General features: G+C 36.4%; 1 protein-coding gene and 2 long non-coding RNA genes across 6 annotated transcripts in view; all 3 read left to right on the top strand.

The window, feature by feature from the left end:
* Nucleotides 1-20,265, top strand: part of LOC145736752 (uncharacterized) — a 200,977-nt gene that overhangs the window by 155,330 nt on the left and 25,382 nt on the right. The window lies entirely within an intron of this gene.
* Nucleotides 8,972-15,693, top strand: LOC145736471 (uncharacterized). The gene is made up of 11 exons (XR_014179963.1): nucleotides 8,972-9,484; nucleotides 9,562-9,647; nucleotides 9,701-10,149; nucleotides 10,208-10,502; nucleotides 10,553-10,668; nucleotides 10,762-10,923; nucleotides 10,991-12,612; nucleotides 12,672-12,821; nucleotides 12,874-13,064; nucleotides 13,533-15,458; nucleotides 15,513-15,693. It is a non-coding gene; the product is annotated as an uncharacterized LOC145736471 (long non-coding RNA).
* Nucleotides 15,786-17,931, top strand: LOC145736470 (uncharacterized). 4 transcript variants are annotated; one of them, XM_081990929.1, is made up of 5 exons: nucleotides 15,786-16,076; nucleotides 16,221-16,343; nucleotides 16,409-16,572; nucleotides 16,631-16,789; nucleotides 16,843-17,931. In XM_081990929.1, the coding sequence occupies exons 2-5, from the start codon at nucleotides 16,221-16,223 to the stop codon at nucleotides 16,934-16,936; spliced, it is 540 nt and encodes a 179-aa protein (XP_081847055.1). In that variant the 5' UTR covers nucleotides 15,786-16,076; the 3' UTR covers nucleotides 16,937-17,931. The 4 variants fall into 4 exon arrangements, with proteins under 4 accessions (XP_081847055.1, XP_081847054.1, XP_081847053.1 ...); XM_081990928.1 differs by having other exon boundaries at nucleotides 16,188-16,343; XM_081990927.1 differs by having other exon boundaries at nucleotides 16,221-16,572.

Below are 20,265 nucleotides of genomic sequence, written 5' to 3'. Positions count from 1 at the left end.
GAGTGGTTGGTCCGCAATAACCTCTTGTGCAGCTTAGATCAGTCCGGAGAAAAAATTACGGTAAATCTGACAAACATAGGACCCACAAATAGAGTAATTTTCAAAGGCACAACAATAGCACGGTTAGAAGCTACAAATGAAGACATAAGCCACCTCTATACAACGTACAAAACTGAAGAGGACGTAGTGACACTAGACGACCATAAATTAGATCACATCACAGAAAAAGAATTCAAAAAGAAGCTGGAAAATTTGCTAACCGAATATGAGGACATTTTTTGTAAATCGCCTAAGTACATGGGAAAAACACAACTCATAGAGCACAAAATAGTAATGACGGAAAATAAACCAGTCAAATGCCGCCCTTACAGAGTATCTCAAACTGAGCGAGAAATCATTGACGCACAGATACAAGAAATGTTAGAGTGTGGCGTAATAAGACCGTGCCATTCACCTTGGGCAAGCCCAGTTGTACTGGTGAAGAAAAAAGATGGCTCTACCAGATTCTGCGTAGACTACAAAAGAACACTAAACCCAGTGACTAAAAAATCTTGCTACCCAATACCGCAGATCGACGACATTCTTACATATCTGGGAAATGCCAAGTACTTTACCACCTTGGATATGTTTTCAGGGTATTGGCAAATACCAATCGAAGAGTCATCAAAACAATACACGGCATTTACGGCACAAGGACACGGGTCATACGAATTCAATGTGTTGAGTTTCGGACTGTGCAACGCACCAGCAACATTCCAGCAATTTGCAGATAAGATATTCAAAGACATGAAATGGAAAGACATCCTAATCTACCTAGATGACATTATAATCTACTCTAGAAGAGATAATTTCAAACTACATACATTTTCAAACTTTATTATTTAATGATAGGTAAGTCTATTAAAATAAAGATATTGTCACGTAAAGGGGTAGTTGAGGGAGAAGAACACACAGGTTTCCACAGGTAACCCACTTTTATTAGATTATAGTGCCTTAGTGACTAGACACTAATCTTACCCCCAGATTGCCAAGATGGCGGGGAGCATGATGTGATCCGGCCTTAGGCAGAAGGAACACGGGGGGCGACGCTTTAACGGGGATGAATGAACCCTAGACTTAGGTCTGAGGGCATTCACCGAGCCGGTAAAGACGTGAAGAACCTAACAAAGGGAGGTAAGTAGGTGCGGCAACTTATGCTGCTCCCCCACACTATTTCGTTTGCTAGGGCTGATCTAGGGTGTGGCACTTACTGCTCCACGCTGCGTTACACAATACGCGAGAAATGTCCCTAAACCCACGTACTACACTAGAGTAAGCTAGAAAACTGCTGCAGTAAGCAGAATAGTTCTTTAAAACCATTTGTTGCGTTCGTACTATCATCATTACTTATGTCAAAGCCAAGCTAACCGTTTGTTGCTGTTTAAGTATTGCTCATTAGTTATAAGTGCCTTATTTCGAAAATAAATATTTTTTAAAACATCTTCAATCGGAATAGAGCTTTAATTCGCGTACCCAGACTAACCCAGAGATCAGTGATCTTTACGTGCTTATGCTGCAGTATTTATACTCACATCATGACCCCAATTCGCCAATCTTGCTTACACAGACATTGTACTGGGGTAGACCGGGGCAACCTAAGATAACGGCACCTAGTGTAATCTTTATGTTACATGCCCTTCCCCTAAAAAGTGTTCGCCCCGAACACTAAAATATCCTAATCGTACAAATATATACCGGCTTACGTGCTATCAGGTGGGTTTATGTGGTGGAACGAATCCTTTATTCAATCGGAACTAGCCTAACCTTCAACATCTTCAATCGGAATAGAGCTTTAATTGGCGCAGCCGGTAGGATAGTGCGAGTTTCCGTCTTTATCGAGTTTTCGTTGTCGGGAAGTGATTTTTCAAAATCTTTATCGCGCTATCTGCCACACATCGAACCGAGCCGATTTCCGAAAAGAAGATAGCAACCTGAGATCACCTGGAAGTGTCGCATCACGTCAGTGAAGGGTTCCTGAGAGAATCATCGCACGCCTCTGCATGTCAGTGCTGGAGATACAGGGATTTTCCACCAGATAGTGACAAAGCGGTTCCCATGGGTTCTACGATTGTGTAAGTCGTTGAAATGACCATTTTTGTTACATGTCTGATAGGTTGAAAAAGGTTTTATTTGAACATAGGGCTTCCTTAAGGTTATTACAAATTTTTGATTCTGAAAGTTCAGATAGGGAAACTGATCAACTCGACGAAGAGTGTAATTTAGATAAAGTTGTTACACACGAGCAAGAAGAACTCGTTGAATTAATTGATAATTTAAACATAAATACTTTAAGTGCACCTTTACAAAGTAATAGTAATAGGATAAAAATGGAAAATATTCGTTTCCACACTACTCTCTTACCTACCTTCTCTGGGAAACAAGAGCATTTAGAAAGTTTCATTTTGTCAGTAGATGAATTTTTTGCTACTTATTATAATGGGACAAATGAACAGAAACAGTTAGTGACAGCCGCAATTAAGTCTAAGTTGGTTGAGGATGCAAGGAATTTTTGCCTTTCACGTCCTGATTTAAATAATTGGAATGCCATTAAAACTGGTCTACGTCAAAAGTTTGGAGATCCTGTAACATATCAAATTTTATTGCAAGAACTCCAATATATTAAAATCAATAAATATGAATGATTGTTGCAATTTGTAGAAAGAATTAAGACCTTTGTACAGAGAATTATAGCCAAAATTCAGTGTAAAGTTTTAGATCAAGCTTCTAAATTAACCCTACTTTCACAAGTAGAAAATACTGCAGTTCTTATTCTTACAGCAAATTCGCCGCAAACATTAAAGACAATGCTTATGATTCAAAGGCCTAACTCGTTAGATGCTGCTTTTCAACATGTAATTAATTACAACATGATTGAATCTCAAATTAATTTTACACAAATTAATACTGTACACAATCAACGCCATCAACAAAATCAAAACCAACAATTTAACACCAATACACAAAATAGACATACACGACCAGTACACAAACCCCTATTCAATCCATTTGCACCAGGAAATCAGTTTACACAACCAAAACAATTTCCTAGTCAACCAATTAACATTCAATCAAGACCCAATGTTAATAGACACTACCCGACTAATTCACAAGTATTTGGGAGACAACCCCAATTCAAACCAAAATTTGATACACCTACTCCTATGTCAACATCCACAGCAGGACCATCCCGATTATTCCAACAAAGACAACCTCAAAGATATAATAATTCCCAACCTTCGGGACAAAGAAATTTCATATCACAAGAGTTAACTAATCTTGAAGTAAATCCTCAATTTGAAGACCAAGTTTATTATGACAATAATACGCCTAATAATTGTTGTTTTGATAACTACCCTCAAATGCCGAATGACGAGTTTATTCAAGATCCTAACACAGAATTTGAAGAAATAATTGATTGTCAAAATCAAAATTTTCAAGAACCAGAAAATTTTCAGGATGTATCCTCCGACAAGGAATTAACTTAAATAATGTTGCACAAACAATTGAATTACCCTACTTTTACCTTCCAAATAAACAAGTTACGATTTTAATAGATTCTGGAGCCTCTGACTCTATTATTTCACCAAAAATTGCAAAACTTTTTCCAAACAATGTGTTTATTGAGACATTTGAAGTAATTGCCTGTAAGCAAAATTACAAAGAAGACAAAAATCTCAGTCTAAAATTGCTAGAAGAACTTGGCATTCAGTACCCTTTCAAAATGCGTGTGCTAAATTGGCATGACGATTTTGATGCTCTTATCGGTACAAAAGATTTGAGAATGTTGAACGCTTTGTTGAATTATGAAGAAAAAACCTTAACTTTAGAAGACATCATAATACCATTTTCTCTTGCTTACAATAAGCCTTTAACTAAACCTATCCAGAACGAAAATAATAATTTTTTAATAATACCTGTAAACTTTGAACAAGGTACGGCTATTTTACCATCATTTAAGATACAAGAACATGTCATCCCAGACTCATTAGTTCAAGTAAAACATGGACTTTGTAAAATTTCCAATCCGAAACCTGAGTTACAAATAAATTTTCACAAAGAATTAAAGTAATATCTCAAGATCAATTCGAATTAATTGATCCACCTTTAAACAAAGAAACCCAATTTAACCCTGAACTTCAACTTCGACTAGATCACTTAACACCATTTGAAAGATCAAAAATTCTCCCAATCTGTCATGAATTCAAAGACATAATGTATCGTGAGAACAGTGACTTAACTTTTACCAGTCAAACTAAACATTTTATTCGGACTAGTGATGATAGGCCAGTCTACGTAAAATCGTTTAGGCACCCTCCAAACATGAATAAAAAGATAAAACTTCAAATTCAAAAGTTATTGGATAATAAAATAATTAGACCATCCATTTCTCCTTATTCAGCACCTGTTTGGATAGTACCAAAAAAAGCAGACGCTTCTGGTAAACCAAAATTTCGCATGGTTATTGACTATCGAAAATTGAATGATGTGACCATTGAAGAAAAATACCCTTTACCAAGAATCGAAGAAATCTAGGACAATTTAGGAAAGTGTATGTATTTTACAACACTCGATTTAGCCCAAGGTTTCCATCAAATAGAAATGGATCCTTCATCCATCGAAAAAACCGCATTTTCAGTAAACAATGGACACTTTGAGTATTTGCGTATGCCCTTTGATCTGAAAAACGCGCCTGCTACATTTCAACGTATGATGGACGAAATATTAAGGGACTACTTGTATAAGTTTTGTTTTGTCTATATGGACGATGTAGTGATATTTACAAAATCACTGTCAGAACATCTAGACCACATTAGAATCATATTTAAAAAATTGAGAGAAGTAAACTTAAAAATACAATTAGATAAATCAGAGTTTTTAAACAAAGAAGTATCATTTTTAGGTCATATAATTACACCTGACTGTATTAAACCAAATCCGCAAAAGATTGAATCTATTCAAAGATATCCCATACCTAAAACCCAAAATGAAATAATGGCCTTTCTAGGTTTAGTAGGATGTTACAGACGCTTTATTCGTAATTTTTCTAAAGTAACTTTTCCTTTAACTAAATGTTTAAGAAAAGGATGTGAGAAAAACATTGGAAACCAAGAATATTGTGAAGCTTTTCAAAAATGCAAGGAATTAATAACCAACTCTCCAATACTTCAATATCCCGATTTTACGAAACCATTTAAATTAACAACAGATGCCTCAAATATTGCAATTGGATCGGTCTTATCTCAAAATGATCATCCTATCGCATTTTACTCAAGAACTTTAAACTCTGCAGAAAAGAACTACTCAACTATCGAGAAAGAATTATTGTCTATCTTAGATTCCACAAAACATTTTAGATGTTATCTTTATGGAACCAAATTTATTATCGAAACTGAAAAATCAAGGAACCAAACTCACGTTTAGTAAGATGGAAATTAAAATTAGAGGAGCTTAATTTTGAAATAAAATATAAAAAAGGAAAAGAAAACGTAGTTGCTGACGCGTTATCTAGAATTGACCTCAATGTCACTGAAACGAAAAAACAAAACGATAATACAGAAACGCAATCTCATATCGCAAATGCTGACGATACAGTCGCAAACCTGCATGAATTTGACCTAGCGGACTACTGTTTTAATCAGCGTTACCTTAATAGCGATAGGAATACGCCAGTAAACATTAACCCATATAATATCTCTGACACCACAGTTCACTCTAACAATGACCCTGATGCTAAAGGTCTACCTATTTCTGAATTACCAGTAAATTACGCCTCCAATCGATTGATTATCAGATATGGAGATGAATTCAAACATACTTTTTCCAAACGATTTAACAAAAATCACCATTTAGTTCAGATTAAGAAAGAAAATAGTCAAGAACAAATTTCTAAAATTTTTAAAGAAATAATTAAGCCTGACGTAGTGTTTACAATTTGTATAAAAGAGCCTGAATTAAAACTAGAATTTCAGCGATTAGTTGCTGCAAATTTAAACACAACAGCCAAACTTGTGTTGTTGATCTCATTAGTTCTTACCATCAGAAAAATCATAATGGAATAAACGAAACTTATAACCATTTAAAACAAAAGTACTATTGGCCGAAATTACGAGATCAAATCACTACCTACATAAATCGATGTGAAATCTGTTTGCAAAGTAAGTATGAACGTCACCCTTACAGAATTGCCTACGAAAGACCCTTACTAGCTGAAAGACCCTTTAAGACATTACATATCGATATATTCCAATTTTCTAATTGTCAGTTTTTAACTATTATCGATTCATTTTCAAAATACGCACAAGCATATTTTATTCAAGATAAAAATTCTATCACTGTCTTAAGTAAATTACGACACTACTTTTCACATCACAACACTCCACAAAGAATTGTTGCTGATAGAGGAAAAGAATTTCAAAATCATGTTTTTCAAGAGTTTTGTCAACTTTTTAATATCGAAGTACATTATACAACTCCTGGAAATTCCTTGTCAAATAGCCCAGTAGAGAGACTACACTCCACGCTATTAGAAAAGTTACGTGTCATGAAAATTAAGAATCCTGATGAGACTTCCCAAAATTTAATGATTTCTGCTGTTCTTATTTATAACCAAAGTATTCATTCGACTACTGGTCATTCACCGTTTTCCCTCCTATATGGTCCGTACATAAATGAACCAGAGTTCGATCCTGATTTAACCCTTTACGAACAATACAATGAAAAACGAAAACAGGAAGTTTTACCGTTCCATGAGCATGTATATAAAACTACATACAAGAAACAATCTGAAAATACACAGAAACAAAATAAAAATGTCGAACAACCCCCTGTAATTCAAACTGGTGATACTGTTTATCGATAAAACCCCTTACGAAATAAAATGAATCCCCAGTATATTCCTACAAACGTAACTCATTCGTCAGGAAACACAATTTCTGGGCAATCGAAAAAGAAAACTATTAATACTCACGTTAGAAAAATCAAGAGACTTAGGAAAAATTCTGTTGTTCCACAGGATATTGATCCCGATCCTCCTGATTCTGACTCTTCCGGTCCAGGCCCTTCAAATACATGAACTGGCAAACAACGGATTCTATGAAGAAGATATTGCTCGTACGCAAATAATTTATCATTATCATACAACTTATATCCCTTTTAATATTACTAATATAGGAAACATTTTATCACAGCTTCTTACTAACATAATAATTATTAAGCCTCTAGTGGACGAACATACAAATAACACCATTGAAACACTATATTTGCACACATGTAAACTGCTCAATAAAACCTTTGACACATATGACAAATTACATAAGGAAACCCGCACTAAACGAGGATTATTCAATTTTCTTGGAGCAGGTATTAAGTTTGTTACCGGAAATCTAGACGATAACGATTTGCAAACTATAACTCAAAATTTTGGGGTTCTTAAAAGAAATCAGCTGAATTCAATGCATAAAATCAATGAACTCAGCTCAATTGCTGGCCATGTAATGTCAAAATTCAGAGACACTTTGAAAAGCATTAATGATAATTCTGATATGATTCAAAAACAAATATTGCAAATCAATAATCAATTGATGCTCACGCTGTCAATACAAGATTTATACATACAAATTCACATCACATAAATGACTTATTGGAAAAACTTATAAGAGTGCTTTCTTTTGCTCATCTGGAGACATTAGACCTAGAAATTCTTTCTCTATTAGAAATTAGTGAAATCTGGCAATACTTGCTATATCACTAACCAAAGAAAGTCCTATGGTCAATAAGTCACATGACTGAGTTAAAATTAATTTGTAAAACTGGAGCTTTAATACTTAATGATATGGTCATTCTAGCGATTAAAATACCAGTGTTCGAACAAAGTTTTTGTGACTTAAAATTCGTCTACCCAATCCCAAATAATCAATCTAAAATCCTTATAAGTCCTAGTAAGTTCTATTGTGGCGAGTTATGGTTCAAAAAGTGTGAGGAAATCAACGCGAAGTGGATTTGTGCGGAACCCTTAGAAAATAGTTGTATTTTAAGGAAGAATTGTTATTACGCAAACATAGCAAATAACTATAAGGTACATTCTTTAACTTATCATAAAGCATTATTAATATGTACTAAATCAAGTGAAGTAATCTATGAAAACTGTTTCAAATTTGAGAAAAAACACCTAAAAGGCTGTAATATTGTCGGAAGTTAATGCGATGTAATTTTTAATCAATATCGATATGCCTTGGCTAGTAATAATATAACGGCAACGTTAATCGAATCTTTGAATTTTGAAATAACAAACTATACGTTGAATTTTAAAGTAAAACATTTAAATGATCCAGGCCTAATTGAAGAAGATCTCTTAGAACCTATCAAATTTCAAGACTTTGCACAGTCACAATCAAACATTATAACAACTAGTATTTTTATTATTGTATTCATATTGATTATTTGTATTATAGGTATCGTAATCTATCAATGGAAAAAACAAAAGTACTTGAAGTATATTCCTATTAAATCATTACAAAAGCTTCTCAACGAGGACGTTGAAAAATCTAAGGGTGGAGGAAAAATGTCCCTAAACCCACGTACTACACTATAGTAAGCTAGAAAACTGCTGCAGTAAGCAGAATAGTTCTTTAAAACCATTTGTTGCGTTCGTACTATCATCATTACTTATGTCAAAGCCAAGCTAACCGTTTGTTGCTGTTTAAGTATTGCTCATTAGTTATAAGTGCCTTATTTCGAAAATAAATATTTTTAAAAACATCTTCAATCGGAATAGAGCTTTAATTCGCGTACCCAGACTAACCCAGAGATCAGTAATCTTTACGTGCTTATGGTGCAGTATTTATACTCACATCATGACCCCAATTCGCCAATCTTGCTTACACAGACATTGTACTGGGGGAGACCGGAGCAACCTAAGATAACGGCACCTAGTGTAATCTTTATGTTACATGCCCTTCCCCTAAAAAGTGTTCGCTCCGAACACTAAAATATCCTAATCGTACAAATCTATACCGGCTTACGTGCTATCAGGTGGGTTTATGTGGTGGAACGAATCCTTTATTCAACCATAGACTTATAATTTAAACCACTAATCATGCTAAGCGCCTGAGGGCTTGTCCGAACGTTCCAGCATCTTGGCCGCTACTCAGTTCACGGATACCAAGGCTACCAGCTCCCTGGGCGTTCTGGTGCTGCCGTCTATCGACGCACGCTGTGACTTCCTTTTTTGGCCGGTGGTTCGCCTTGGTCCTGTGTTTGTGTCGTGTGCTAGGTGGCGTTGCCGTTGTGTGGCCCGGTATCATGCAATAAGATATGTTTATATTTTTTTTAAAACTATGTTAGACCTTACGATGCATAGTCTACCTTTTTCTTATTACTCTAATTTATGAGTTAATTGGTCTCCGAAGCCTCTACAATACCTTTGCTAAAGAGATGGATTTCGTTGGTGAGTGATAAATTACTCCTTTTTGTTTTTTTTTTTTTTAATTTTTCTCTTTTTCTTTTCCCTTGTTTGTGCACCAGATTCTCGTGGAATGCCCTTACCCCTGCGCGTTGTGCGCCGCAGGGTTAATTCGTTCCTACGTCGGCGATTGCCAGACCTCCCCCGAGTAAGTGTTCTGTATTCTTTTATATGTGTATTGTTACTTCCGTTTTGTATTAGGGGTTCCGGGCGGGGGTCCAGTTTTTCAAGGTTTGGGGTGAAGATTGGCCGCCGGTACCTCCAGCGGGACATATTGTGGTGTACGAGGGGCCGTGTTGTGGGCAGCTGTGTCTGCTCACCTTCACCCCGCGGCTTCGGAGGCCAATTGTACATTTTTATTTTTAAATAAAATTTACTTAATTGAAGCCATGTCTTATCTAGTACTTATTTAATCCTTATTTAACCTGCTGTGTTGGCTTTGTGCCAGATTGGTGTCAGTCACTTGTCGTTCAAGTTGGCAGACCACACCTTTTTCTAGCTCATGCGCTAGATCGGATGATTCGTCAATCTTGATGACAAAGGTGTTCTGCCCGCGTACTGCTTCTGGCACCATTTCTTGTTTGTTGCTGGTGAGGTGATTGGTTTCGTCTTGATTCTCCCTTTTGTGCCTGTGGCTAGTTCGTCTGGAGGTGAGAAAATGTTTTATTATGCTATATACGATTAATGTGATGACTAGTGCCCCTGTAGACCAGGTAAAAATCAGCAACCAGGAGCTGTTTGTTGCCGGGCAGGGCATTGCTATGGTTGATGCACCTTTTGGCACCGCGTGGGTGACCGCCATTATGGCTGGCCTTCTGAGGAGCAGGTAAATTACAGCTAGGGATAAGGTAATATTCCATAAAAACATGAAGGAGTGGTTTCCGTTGTGCACGGTGACGGTTTTCTTCTAACGTCTATCTTAGCGTTTTCTCCGAAGACAGATTAAAATGGGGCAGATCCGTTGTCCAATTGCCGTTTAGGCACTCCGGAAAAATTGTAGAAGGTGGGTAAATATGCTTGGTTATTTGTTGGTTTTAGCACAAATGTTTTTAGGTTAGTCCACGCGGCCGGTAAAATATGCTTAATGGCGGCTGTTGACTTGTCGGATTTGCAAGGGAAGCGTTTTTGGATCATGGTGTCACCATTTACGCTCAGCTGGCATTGACAAGGTAGGGTTATCCTTAACGCCCCTGGTAGGTTTAGCATCTGAGTTTGCAAGTTAAATGAGTCCTGGGGGCACGTAATTGTGGTGTTGGGTTTAGGGTGTGTCAGCAGAAATTATTCTGACCCAATTTCTGATATGATCATGAGGTTCGATTGATGGCAGTGCATTGGACAATGTTCTGTGATGTCTTCAACTGTGGTTCCGTCGAATAACTTGCGTGCACAGGTGGGGCCTTGTGTCTGGTCCCCTGCAAATCTCGGTAAGTAGCATAACCTATCTTGGTATGGTTTACATTCGTGAAGTGCAATGCCTGTTACCTCTTTTAGTATGGTTCGGGTTTCTGTGGTGGCTACTGCCATCATCAGTGGTACATGTCTAATTGTGCACGTTTGACTTTCCCAGGCAAATGGAGATGTTAGTAATTGGAATAAACGCCACTGACTGCCCCGAGAGATAAGCGGGATTTTTATGTGCACCACCAGCAAGCCTTCAGAGAATGTGACGTAGAATGTGAAGTATGATGACAACTGATGGATTGATATGGCAAGTTCAAATCCATTTTTATTTATTTCTCTCTCTATTTTCCTCAAATCTGACAGTAGTGTTTCTGGTTTTATTAGAGCCATGGGTATTTGTTTCTGTCTGCACTCCTGGAAAGCCGTCTGGCTCCGCATTTTTCTCAGTAAGAGAACAATTCTGACAGCTGTCCCTAGGTTTGCTTCCAAGTTAGTTTGGATCATGCCTGACACCCATTCACCCCCTTGCTGTTCTCTACCCAGGAATTCCTCCAAGCTGTGGATCCTGGTTTCTGTTGTTCTTATTGCTTTATTTGTTTCCTCTTGACACCGTTTTTGTTCCTCTGAGTGCAAACTCAATGATTTCAGGACCTCCCCCATATTGTCGTGAAGGGCCGTTATGTGGGCCTCTCATTTATTTTCCTCCATAGACATAGAGTCCATTTTTTCTTGTGTTGCTACGCCACAGCAATAGTTCCCCTGCATCGGGCACCATCTTCTAGTACCTTATCTCGGCACTACATTGTCTAAGCGGAAATCCATCGCTTAGCTTCGACATCTTTGGTCCATTGCGTGCATCTTTTTAGCACACGTTGCTTTGGACTACTATACATCGTCATTTCTAAGCCCATCTGGAGAACCTTCTTCAGCCCGTCATTTAAGGGACTCTGGGTGCACGCGGGTGTAGAACCGACGGTGCGGAACCCATCCGAAGATGTTGGTTTCTCCTAGGCTTGCTCCTCTTCTTCTCGCTTCTTTAATCAGGTCAATTTGTCGATAGACGCAACGAGGTAATTAGGTGGCCCCTAAAGTAAACAATTAATTAGCAAACAAGCCCGACTCCAATAACATAAACAGACATAACATGTATTCGCATCTACCTTAATATAAACAAAACACCGGATACTTGCGCGATTTTGCTACCTCAGCAAAGTACCTAGGTCGGGAATTGTGTCACTGGCCTAGAAATCGAGATATTGTTATTTCATTAACTATACATACACTTATTTTATGAAACCTAGTCATCAAAAAATTTAGTTTTATCTTACCCAATACAATACAAACTAATATGTGCTAAAATGTTTAGGGCAACCTACAGGCCGCTCTTGATATTGCCCTACTCAGTTCAAGCAACTGCGGACCTGCAGGCTGGTCCTTCAAGACTCGTCTTGATTCTTCTGGGGTGGGCATTGTTGTGTCGTCTTCCTGATGTCTCTTTCTTTCTCTCTCTTTGTCTCTCTTCTTTCTTCTGGTCTTTGCCTCTCTTCTTTTTTCTCTGTTATTCCTTCATCTTTTCCCTGTGACTTAATTGGCTTCAATTTGCGAGGGTGTGTCTATCAATGTGAGGATTAATAGACGGGGATTGAACGGAGCGCCTCCACCATGTCACGTTAAGGGGTAGTTGAGGGAGAAGAACACACAGGTTTCCACAGGTAACCCACTTTTATTAGATTATAGTGCATTAGTGACTAGACAGTAATCTTACCCCCAGATTGTCAAGATGGCGGGGAGCATGATGTGATCCGACCTTAGGCAGAAAGAATACGGTGGGCGACGCTTTAACGGGGATGAATGAACCCTAGACTTAGGTATGAGGGCATTCACCGAGCCGGTAAAGACGTGAAGAACCTAACAAAGGGAGGTAAGTAGGTGCGGCAACTTATGCTGCTCGCCCACACTATTTCCTTTGCTAGGGCTGATCTAGGGTGTGGCACTTGGTCACCTACTGCTCCACGTTGCGTTACACAATAGGCGTACCCAGATTAACCCAGAGATCAGTGATCTGTACGTGCTTATGGTGCAGTATTTATACTCACATCATGACCCCAATTCGCCAATCTTGCTTACAGGGACATTGTACAGGGGGAGACCGGGGCAACCTAAGGTAACGGCACCTAGTGTAATCTTTATGTTACAATATCATCATCCTTATTACCTGTTACGTAGTAAGTTAATTTGTTTTACATGGAAGTGCACAGGGTGAGTCGCTACAGAAAGTATCATGGAAACCTAAACCTTTGCTCTATATTTAAATATTTTATACTGCTGCACACTAAAAAATCTCTAAATGTTTTAACCAATCGTTCTGAATCACCCATGTGACCACCCCTTACCCATGTCGATACTTATAATGAGAATATTATCAGTCATTTACGTTTATTTACAGACACAAAACAGCATTTACATGTCAGATTAAAGTTACGTAACAACAACTTATATACATGTAACTTATCTTAATAAAAATAAAGCTTATATAGTTATTGCATGTTGGCAGAATCCATAAAAATCGGAAAGCATCTTTGTTGGCACTTGGCTATTTGATTTCCTTTTATAAATGAAAATGTTTTAACAGGTAATCCAACCAAGTTGCGCCCATTTTCGATAACGGAATCGACAATCAACAGCAACGAAAACGGATTCGACAACATCGATATCAACATAAACGACAACGATCAACTGCAATTTTTGATGACGGATCTGAATGTTCGAGACGTTTCAATCTTCACTAACAGAAAACAAAAAGCAAAATTTAAAACCGCTATATCAAATTTATTGCTTGTTCAACATGGGAATTGTTTTAGGTCCCTAACTTTTTCTGATCTATATAAATGATATAGTGCGGGTCGTCAAGAATTGTAATGTTAAAGTGTTGTAAGAGAACGATGTTTTTTTTATTGTTTATTCATTCTCTTAAGTCGGCTTAAAATACTTTTATTTTGTTTACTTGCACATTTTTGTATATAAGTTGCATGTAGCCATCGCTATTTTTTTAGTAATAATTAATAGTACACACTAACCACACAAAACTAATTAATTTAACAGGTAAGTTCCTACCCTGTTAAATTTACAGAGCATTATACCGGCTTTGATGCATGCTCTTTCATTTTTTAATTACTTTTAAGTTTTTAGTGATTTAATCACTTAATTATTTACTTTTGCATTTACGCCATTAAAAATGATTAATCACCATTAATAATATACTAACACCCGCCCGCAATGTAGTGGAAGTAAATTAAGCGAAATAAAAGTCTGTTATAAACGACTTGAATAATTTATTCCAATGGCTAAGTAAGAACAATCTGAGTTCTGTGTGTTCGGAACTAAATATAAAATATCTGGGCCTTGTAAACCTCACAATATTGATAAATTATTCGGAATTTAAATACGAACCAAAAATCAAGTATTGGATCAAAATTTGAATTGTTATGCCCATGCAGACTACGTCACTCCGAAGTACTACAAAAAGGTTGGATTTATCGTTAGGGTTGGAAGACAACTGTCACTAGCTACAGGTTTAATTAAGCGCATTATAGAACGCCTGGAGGAAGCTGGGTCTTATTCTCGTGGTCTGGAAAGAGCGGCGAGTCTAGAGCAAGGATGGGATAGCCAAGCCCAATGGCAGGTCACGACGAGACTACGTCAGAGCGGTGCAGCTTCACACCAACAACCTTCCGTCTAAAGGTTTACCATACTCACGGCTCATGAGGTATCGTGTCTCGATTTCGAGAGCATTCTGCATATTCTGCAAAAATGCTCCGTTGTGCACAGTGAGAGTATACACCGTCACAACAAGATTGCTGAAAAGATCATCAAAAAAAAAAAACACGCGAGAGCTAAAGGATGAGGATGATGGACGATGCAAGAAGGCTGTGTACGCGAAGGCTGTCTTCAGAGAGGCAGACTTCCTAGATTGTGAACTACAGTATGGTCGAGGGCACTAATGGGAGCGATGCACGTTATCAGTGAGTATGACGTTTTGAAAATGCATTCGTATTTCTTAGCGATTAGTTGCGACCTGTAGCGCTCTCTTTCTAACACGCGCTTATTAAATGAACGCAATTCTGATACAAGCCTGACCTTCTCGATCTCGGCGTTTAACGATTTGTGTGCGTTGTTGCCAGATTGCTTGACCGTTTGCTGTTTTTGTTTTTGTGGTTGATGACTTGCACAAATGATTTGACTAAAAACTGCTTACAGAGAGACAACTAATTTTAACAACAACTTGAGAATTTTGTGGATATATCGCATATTATTCAAGTGTTTTTACGGTTAATTGGCATTATTTATTGCAGTAGCTAATAGTTATTTAGTTCGTTGGTGTGTGTCTGTGTACATATTAATATTACTTATTATTTTGGTGTTTAAGAGTGAGTGTTGTATGTTAATAAACATGGCTTTAAATAAACAAAGCCAGCAGCTTGTCGCTGCTTTATTATCATTTTTTGAACGTGAAGGAGATCACGGAGGTCCTTTTATCCCTTTGGCTGCTGTGAGAGAAGTAAAACTAAAATTATTGCAATAGAGTATTTTTGTTTACCAACAGGATTTTTAGCGTGTAGCTGAAGCACTTGGGCTTGGTGTTTCTACAGTAAGTGCTATATCACAGAAAGTCAAGCAAGGCATTCCGTTAAGTTCACCAAAGAAAAGTCCAGGTAGGCCAAAGTCTAGTATGGACATTGCCAATATTGATGTTGCAGCTATTCGCAACTCCATATATGAGATGTATGAACAAAGTAAGTTGTTTTGTTTATTTTATGTCCTCCTCATTAATGTTTTGGTAACACTTTTTTGTAGAACACATAACCAGGGAAAGTATTTATGAAAAGTTAAGGAGTAAAGAAATGTTTGTTGGCGGATTAAAATCATTGTGTAAGGTGCTTCATAAAATTGGGTTTAAGTGGTTAAGAGATTGCCCCCGAAGAGGATTAATGGAACTTCCTGATATAGCTTTTAAAAGAATTCAATTTTTACGCAGGTATGTAGAAATAAAGCAACCAAATCTCTATCAATTTGTTTTTACAGATGAGACATGGATATTCCAAAATGGGACCCCAGGCCATTCCTGGCAGGATGAAAGCAAACATAGTGTGAAGAGCACCAGGGTAGATGGCAAAAGGTTAGCTACAAGCAAAACTCTTTAAGTCAAAATTTAACTATATTTTTTTATAAAATGCTTATCTTTTTGTTTTTAATTTTGCATGATACTAATCTTGATGCTTTTTGTCAGAATCCCATTTGGAAATTATGATTTATGTATTAGATGTTGAAACTAATGCTACTGGAACATTTAGATTCATTATTCTTCATGCGGGTAATGAAAATGGATTTATTCCGGGTGCTGAGCTCATATTTGCTTCAAAGAGCCAGTCTGGGGATTATCATGGTGAGATAAACCAGAAAAATTTTCTTAAATGGTTTCAAGAACAATTGATGCCAAGTTTAACCCAGCCTTCCGCTATTGTTTTGGATAATGCACCCTACCACAATCAATTAATCAAAAAAATTCCAAACAGCAGTTGGAATAAAGCAAGTATACAGGAATGGTTAAGAAGTGAGAACGTCAACTTTAACCCAGATGCCTTTAAAAATGAATTATTAGGACTGGTAAAGCGGTGAGATGTTGATAACCATTCATTCACCTGTTCAGTTGCTTAAATTAAGTATTTATAGGAACAAACCTCAGAAGCTATACCTTATTGACCAGATAGCAGAGCAACATGGCCATACGATTCTTCGTTTACCCCCATATCACTGCATTTCCAATGCAATTGAACTGATATGGGGAGTGTCCAAAAACTACTATAATATGCATATTGGCAGGGATGGCAGGTAAAATTTGTCTAAAGTCTCTATGACTAGTTTTACTAGCTATGATGATTTAGATCTATTGACAATGCTCTTAATATGTGGAAGGAAGCTTTAACAACCATGACAACAGCCGTATGGAAAAATAGTATTCGTCATACAGAGGAATAAATTATGAAATGGTACAAGAGAGGGCAGGTTATGGACCGGATGATTCAAGCAGTGAGGATAATTTTTCAGATTAATGTAACATTTCTATTTTTAGGTTATTAAGTAAATTGCACATGTATTTTAAAAATGTAAGAGTTAAAAATGCGTAGAACAGATTTTTTTGTTATTTATATCTACATAACTTTTATTGTTTAAAAATGGACCTGAGACACTGCTTTGACCTATTATATACCAGGTGTCCAAGAGCACCCTGGACATAGGAGATTAACATGGGAAAACGGTTTTGATTTTTTTGCGCCTGTACGGTTGATTTGATTGAAAAATCGTATTAATGAAAGTTGTAGTACCTATCACGGACTAATTTTCTGTATTTTTTTCGGATCTCTAACTTGAGCCCTTTCGTCGTAAAACACGAACAAAAATGAGAACATTTTAACTTTTGGCCTGCACTGTATAGACGGTTGTCGGGCAACGGGTAAACCGGTCATTGTTGCTGGTACGGTTGCTCGACAACCGCTTATACAGTGCAGGTAAAAAGTTTAAATTTTCGCATTTTTGTTCGTGTTTTACGACAAGTTAGAGATCTGAAAAAAATACAGAAAACTAGTCCGTGATAGGTACTACAACTTTCATTAATACGATTTTTCAATCAAATCAACCGTACAGGCGCAAAAAAATCAAAACCGTTTTCCCATGTTAATCTCCGATGTCCAGGGTGCTCTTGGACACCTGGTATATATAAGGAAGGAAAACCATAAACGGAATTTTTTTGGGATGACACTGATTCAATAAAGAGAGACGCACCTTAAACTAAAATAATTAGATATTAGATCTGCTTGTTAATTGCTCTATTACTATATTGCACATTCAAGTTAAAATATTTATGTAATTATTACTTATTTGCAATTATGCAGATTTTTAAACTAATTATAAGTAGTATAATAATTGTTAGTTCTAAGATAATAACTTTTAATTAAAATATTAAATTAAAATAATTTTTTTGATTTTGCTTTTAGAAGCACAAGATAGTTTTAGCAATTTTCAAAAGGATTAGGAAATAAACCTGAATATTGACTAATAATGTTATTCAAAATTATCTGTAAAAAAAACTGCCTCAACTTCTATATATGAAGTAAATAAAAACACAATTTATGTAAAGTTCAGGTTTTAATGAAGAAACTAAACATCTGGCAACGTGGCGCGTTAAACGTCAATGACGTGCATCGCTCTCATTAATGCCCTCGACCATAGCTGCAGCAGTTCGTAGACGTCATAATACAAGAACACGAGCATAAAGAAAATATTTGTCTAACATAATTCGGAACCAGCATCTAAAACTGGAAGATACCAAAAAAATAAATAATAAGGAAAAATATGACCGAACTAAATGAGATCCATAAAATACTAAGAGAACAAATTAAGAAACAAAGCAAGACTGCGACCTAAAATTCCAAACGCCACAAACACACACAAGACTTAAGTTAACATTACTTGTCAAGAGTGCAAAAAATGGTTTGCAAATTTCACCACAAAAAAATCATTTATTATATGTTCAAAATGTTTATACCGTTAAACATTTTTTAGTTTTTTAAATAGTTTTTTTGAAATTGAATTTTTATTTTTTAGTTCAAAGCTTGTATGTGGAGTCATGATTTATTTTGAATAAATTTAAAATTAATAAAATTCCTGCTACTTAAAAAAGGTAATTATTATCATCATCGTTATTGCCAAAATCTCTTTCGCTTGGTTAATAATTAATAATTACAAAGAAAAGTCGTAAAAACTATTATCGGCATGTGAGTTTATGTACTTTTTATTTAAAGAGACCGTAAGTGTTAAAACTACTAACACTTATCCTTTTATTCATTTCAGTTATGGACTGTGACCTAAAAAGGAAATATTGTAACATCACACGACAAACAATTGAAGTTTATTTATTAGTTTGTCCACAGTGTCAATTTAAAAAAGAAGGTTAAATAAAAAGGTTTAGTAGTAAAACCAATTATTACAAATGAAATGAATTCTCGTTGTCAGGTATGCTGATCGGAACACAAAGTGAGCCGGATGAAGATTGTTAAAACAATAATTATAAAAACTCAAATATATTATCTTTAATAATTTACTTTAACAATTGCTCAAAATGAGGACTACATAACCTCATTGATTCAGTGTTAAAGAAAACACATTAAATGTAGCAAAATCTCGGAAACGGTAAAAGATAGACGTAAAGTAGTATTAATAAAAAATGCTTAGAAACAGATTGCGATTCTAACTTTATAAGAATCTACCTACAGGATTTTTTTATTTAAAATAAAAAGGGTGATGTGATGATACTTTTTAATACAAGCGACAAAGTAGCAATGATGAAACTATTTTAGATCGTTAGTAGAACTCCAAAAATATATTAACCAATGCCATATAGATACTTGATAGATACTAAGAACAATTTTTTACGGTTCAGCAAAATTTTTTTCAAGCGTAGCAAATTTTTAAACATCTTTAAAGAACACATTTATTTTTTCACCCGAACGGTCAATTTCGCACATGTCCTGCAATAAAACTTATCTGTTACTTCACTATTTGATATTGTTACACTTTACGGCGTTCTTTAAGAGACGTGAGACTTTGAATAAACTCAAAAAACTTTATTCAATAATTACACAACAATTTACAACACTAGAAATCATTTTTAAACCACTAAAGTCACTTTTACCAGTTTTCACTACTTCGCTTCGCACCGCTGTAATTCCATAACTCGTTCACTACTGAACTGAACTCTCCGTCCGGTCGGCAGAAAGTCTAAAACGACCACTAAACGTTTATGATGTCGCGAATGCACTACCCAACATTTCCTTAATGATACCGGGATGTGTACATAAGTAGATGTTTGGGGACTTGTATTTCACATGGATATGGATATATAACTCCCATATTTATAGCCCTAGAGGGTTGAAACTATAAGGGTATAAGGGGGGTAAGCTTGGGACTCCCATCGATGTTGCCAAGTTGTTCACTTTTTCCCTAAATTTAGGGAAATCCTATATGGTGACCCCTAGTTTTTCCTAAATTTCAGGAAATCTTTATCTGGTTTTGTGGCCTTTGTAACACTGCCGCCCTCTTTAAAAGCTCCCGGATAGCGTCATTCTGAACGTTTCAAGATGGCGGATTTCTTTCTCTGTATGGACTTTGCATGAGTCGCTCCACATGAACTACCTTCGGTTTAGATCGTTATGACAGTTGAGTTCGGTAGACTAGGTTGTTTATTTTCTTCACTATCTTCTATGGTTCTTTCCAGGGTCGTTGCAATTTTTGACTTCAATGTTTCTCCT

Source organism: Ips typographus, linkage group LG12, assembly GCF_016097725.1.
Source record: "Ips typographus isolate SLU linkage group LG12, UJ_Ityp_2.0, whole genome shotgun sequence".
NCBI lineage: Eukaryota > Metazoa > Arthropoda > Insecta > Coleoptera > Curculionidae > Ips > Ips typographus.
This window is presented reverse-complemented; position numbering and strand designations above follow the sequence as displayed.

Bases quoted from the DNA above. Each gene is read 5' to 3' on its own strand.
- LOC145736470 (XM_081990926.1), top strand. The intron at 16,573-16,630 runs GTGAGATGTTGA...AAGTATTTATAG, and splicing joins TTATTAGGACTGGTAAAGCG to GAACAAACCTCAGAAGCTAT. The intron at 16,790-16,842 runs GTAAAATTTGTC...ATGATGATTTAG, and splicing joins CATATTGGCAGGGATGGCAG to ATCTATTGACAATGCTCTTA.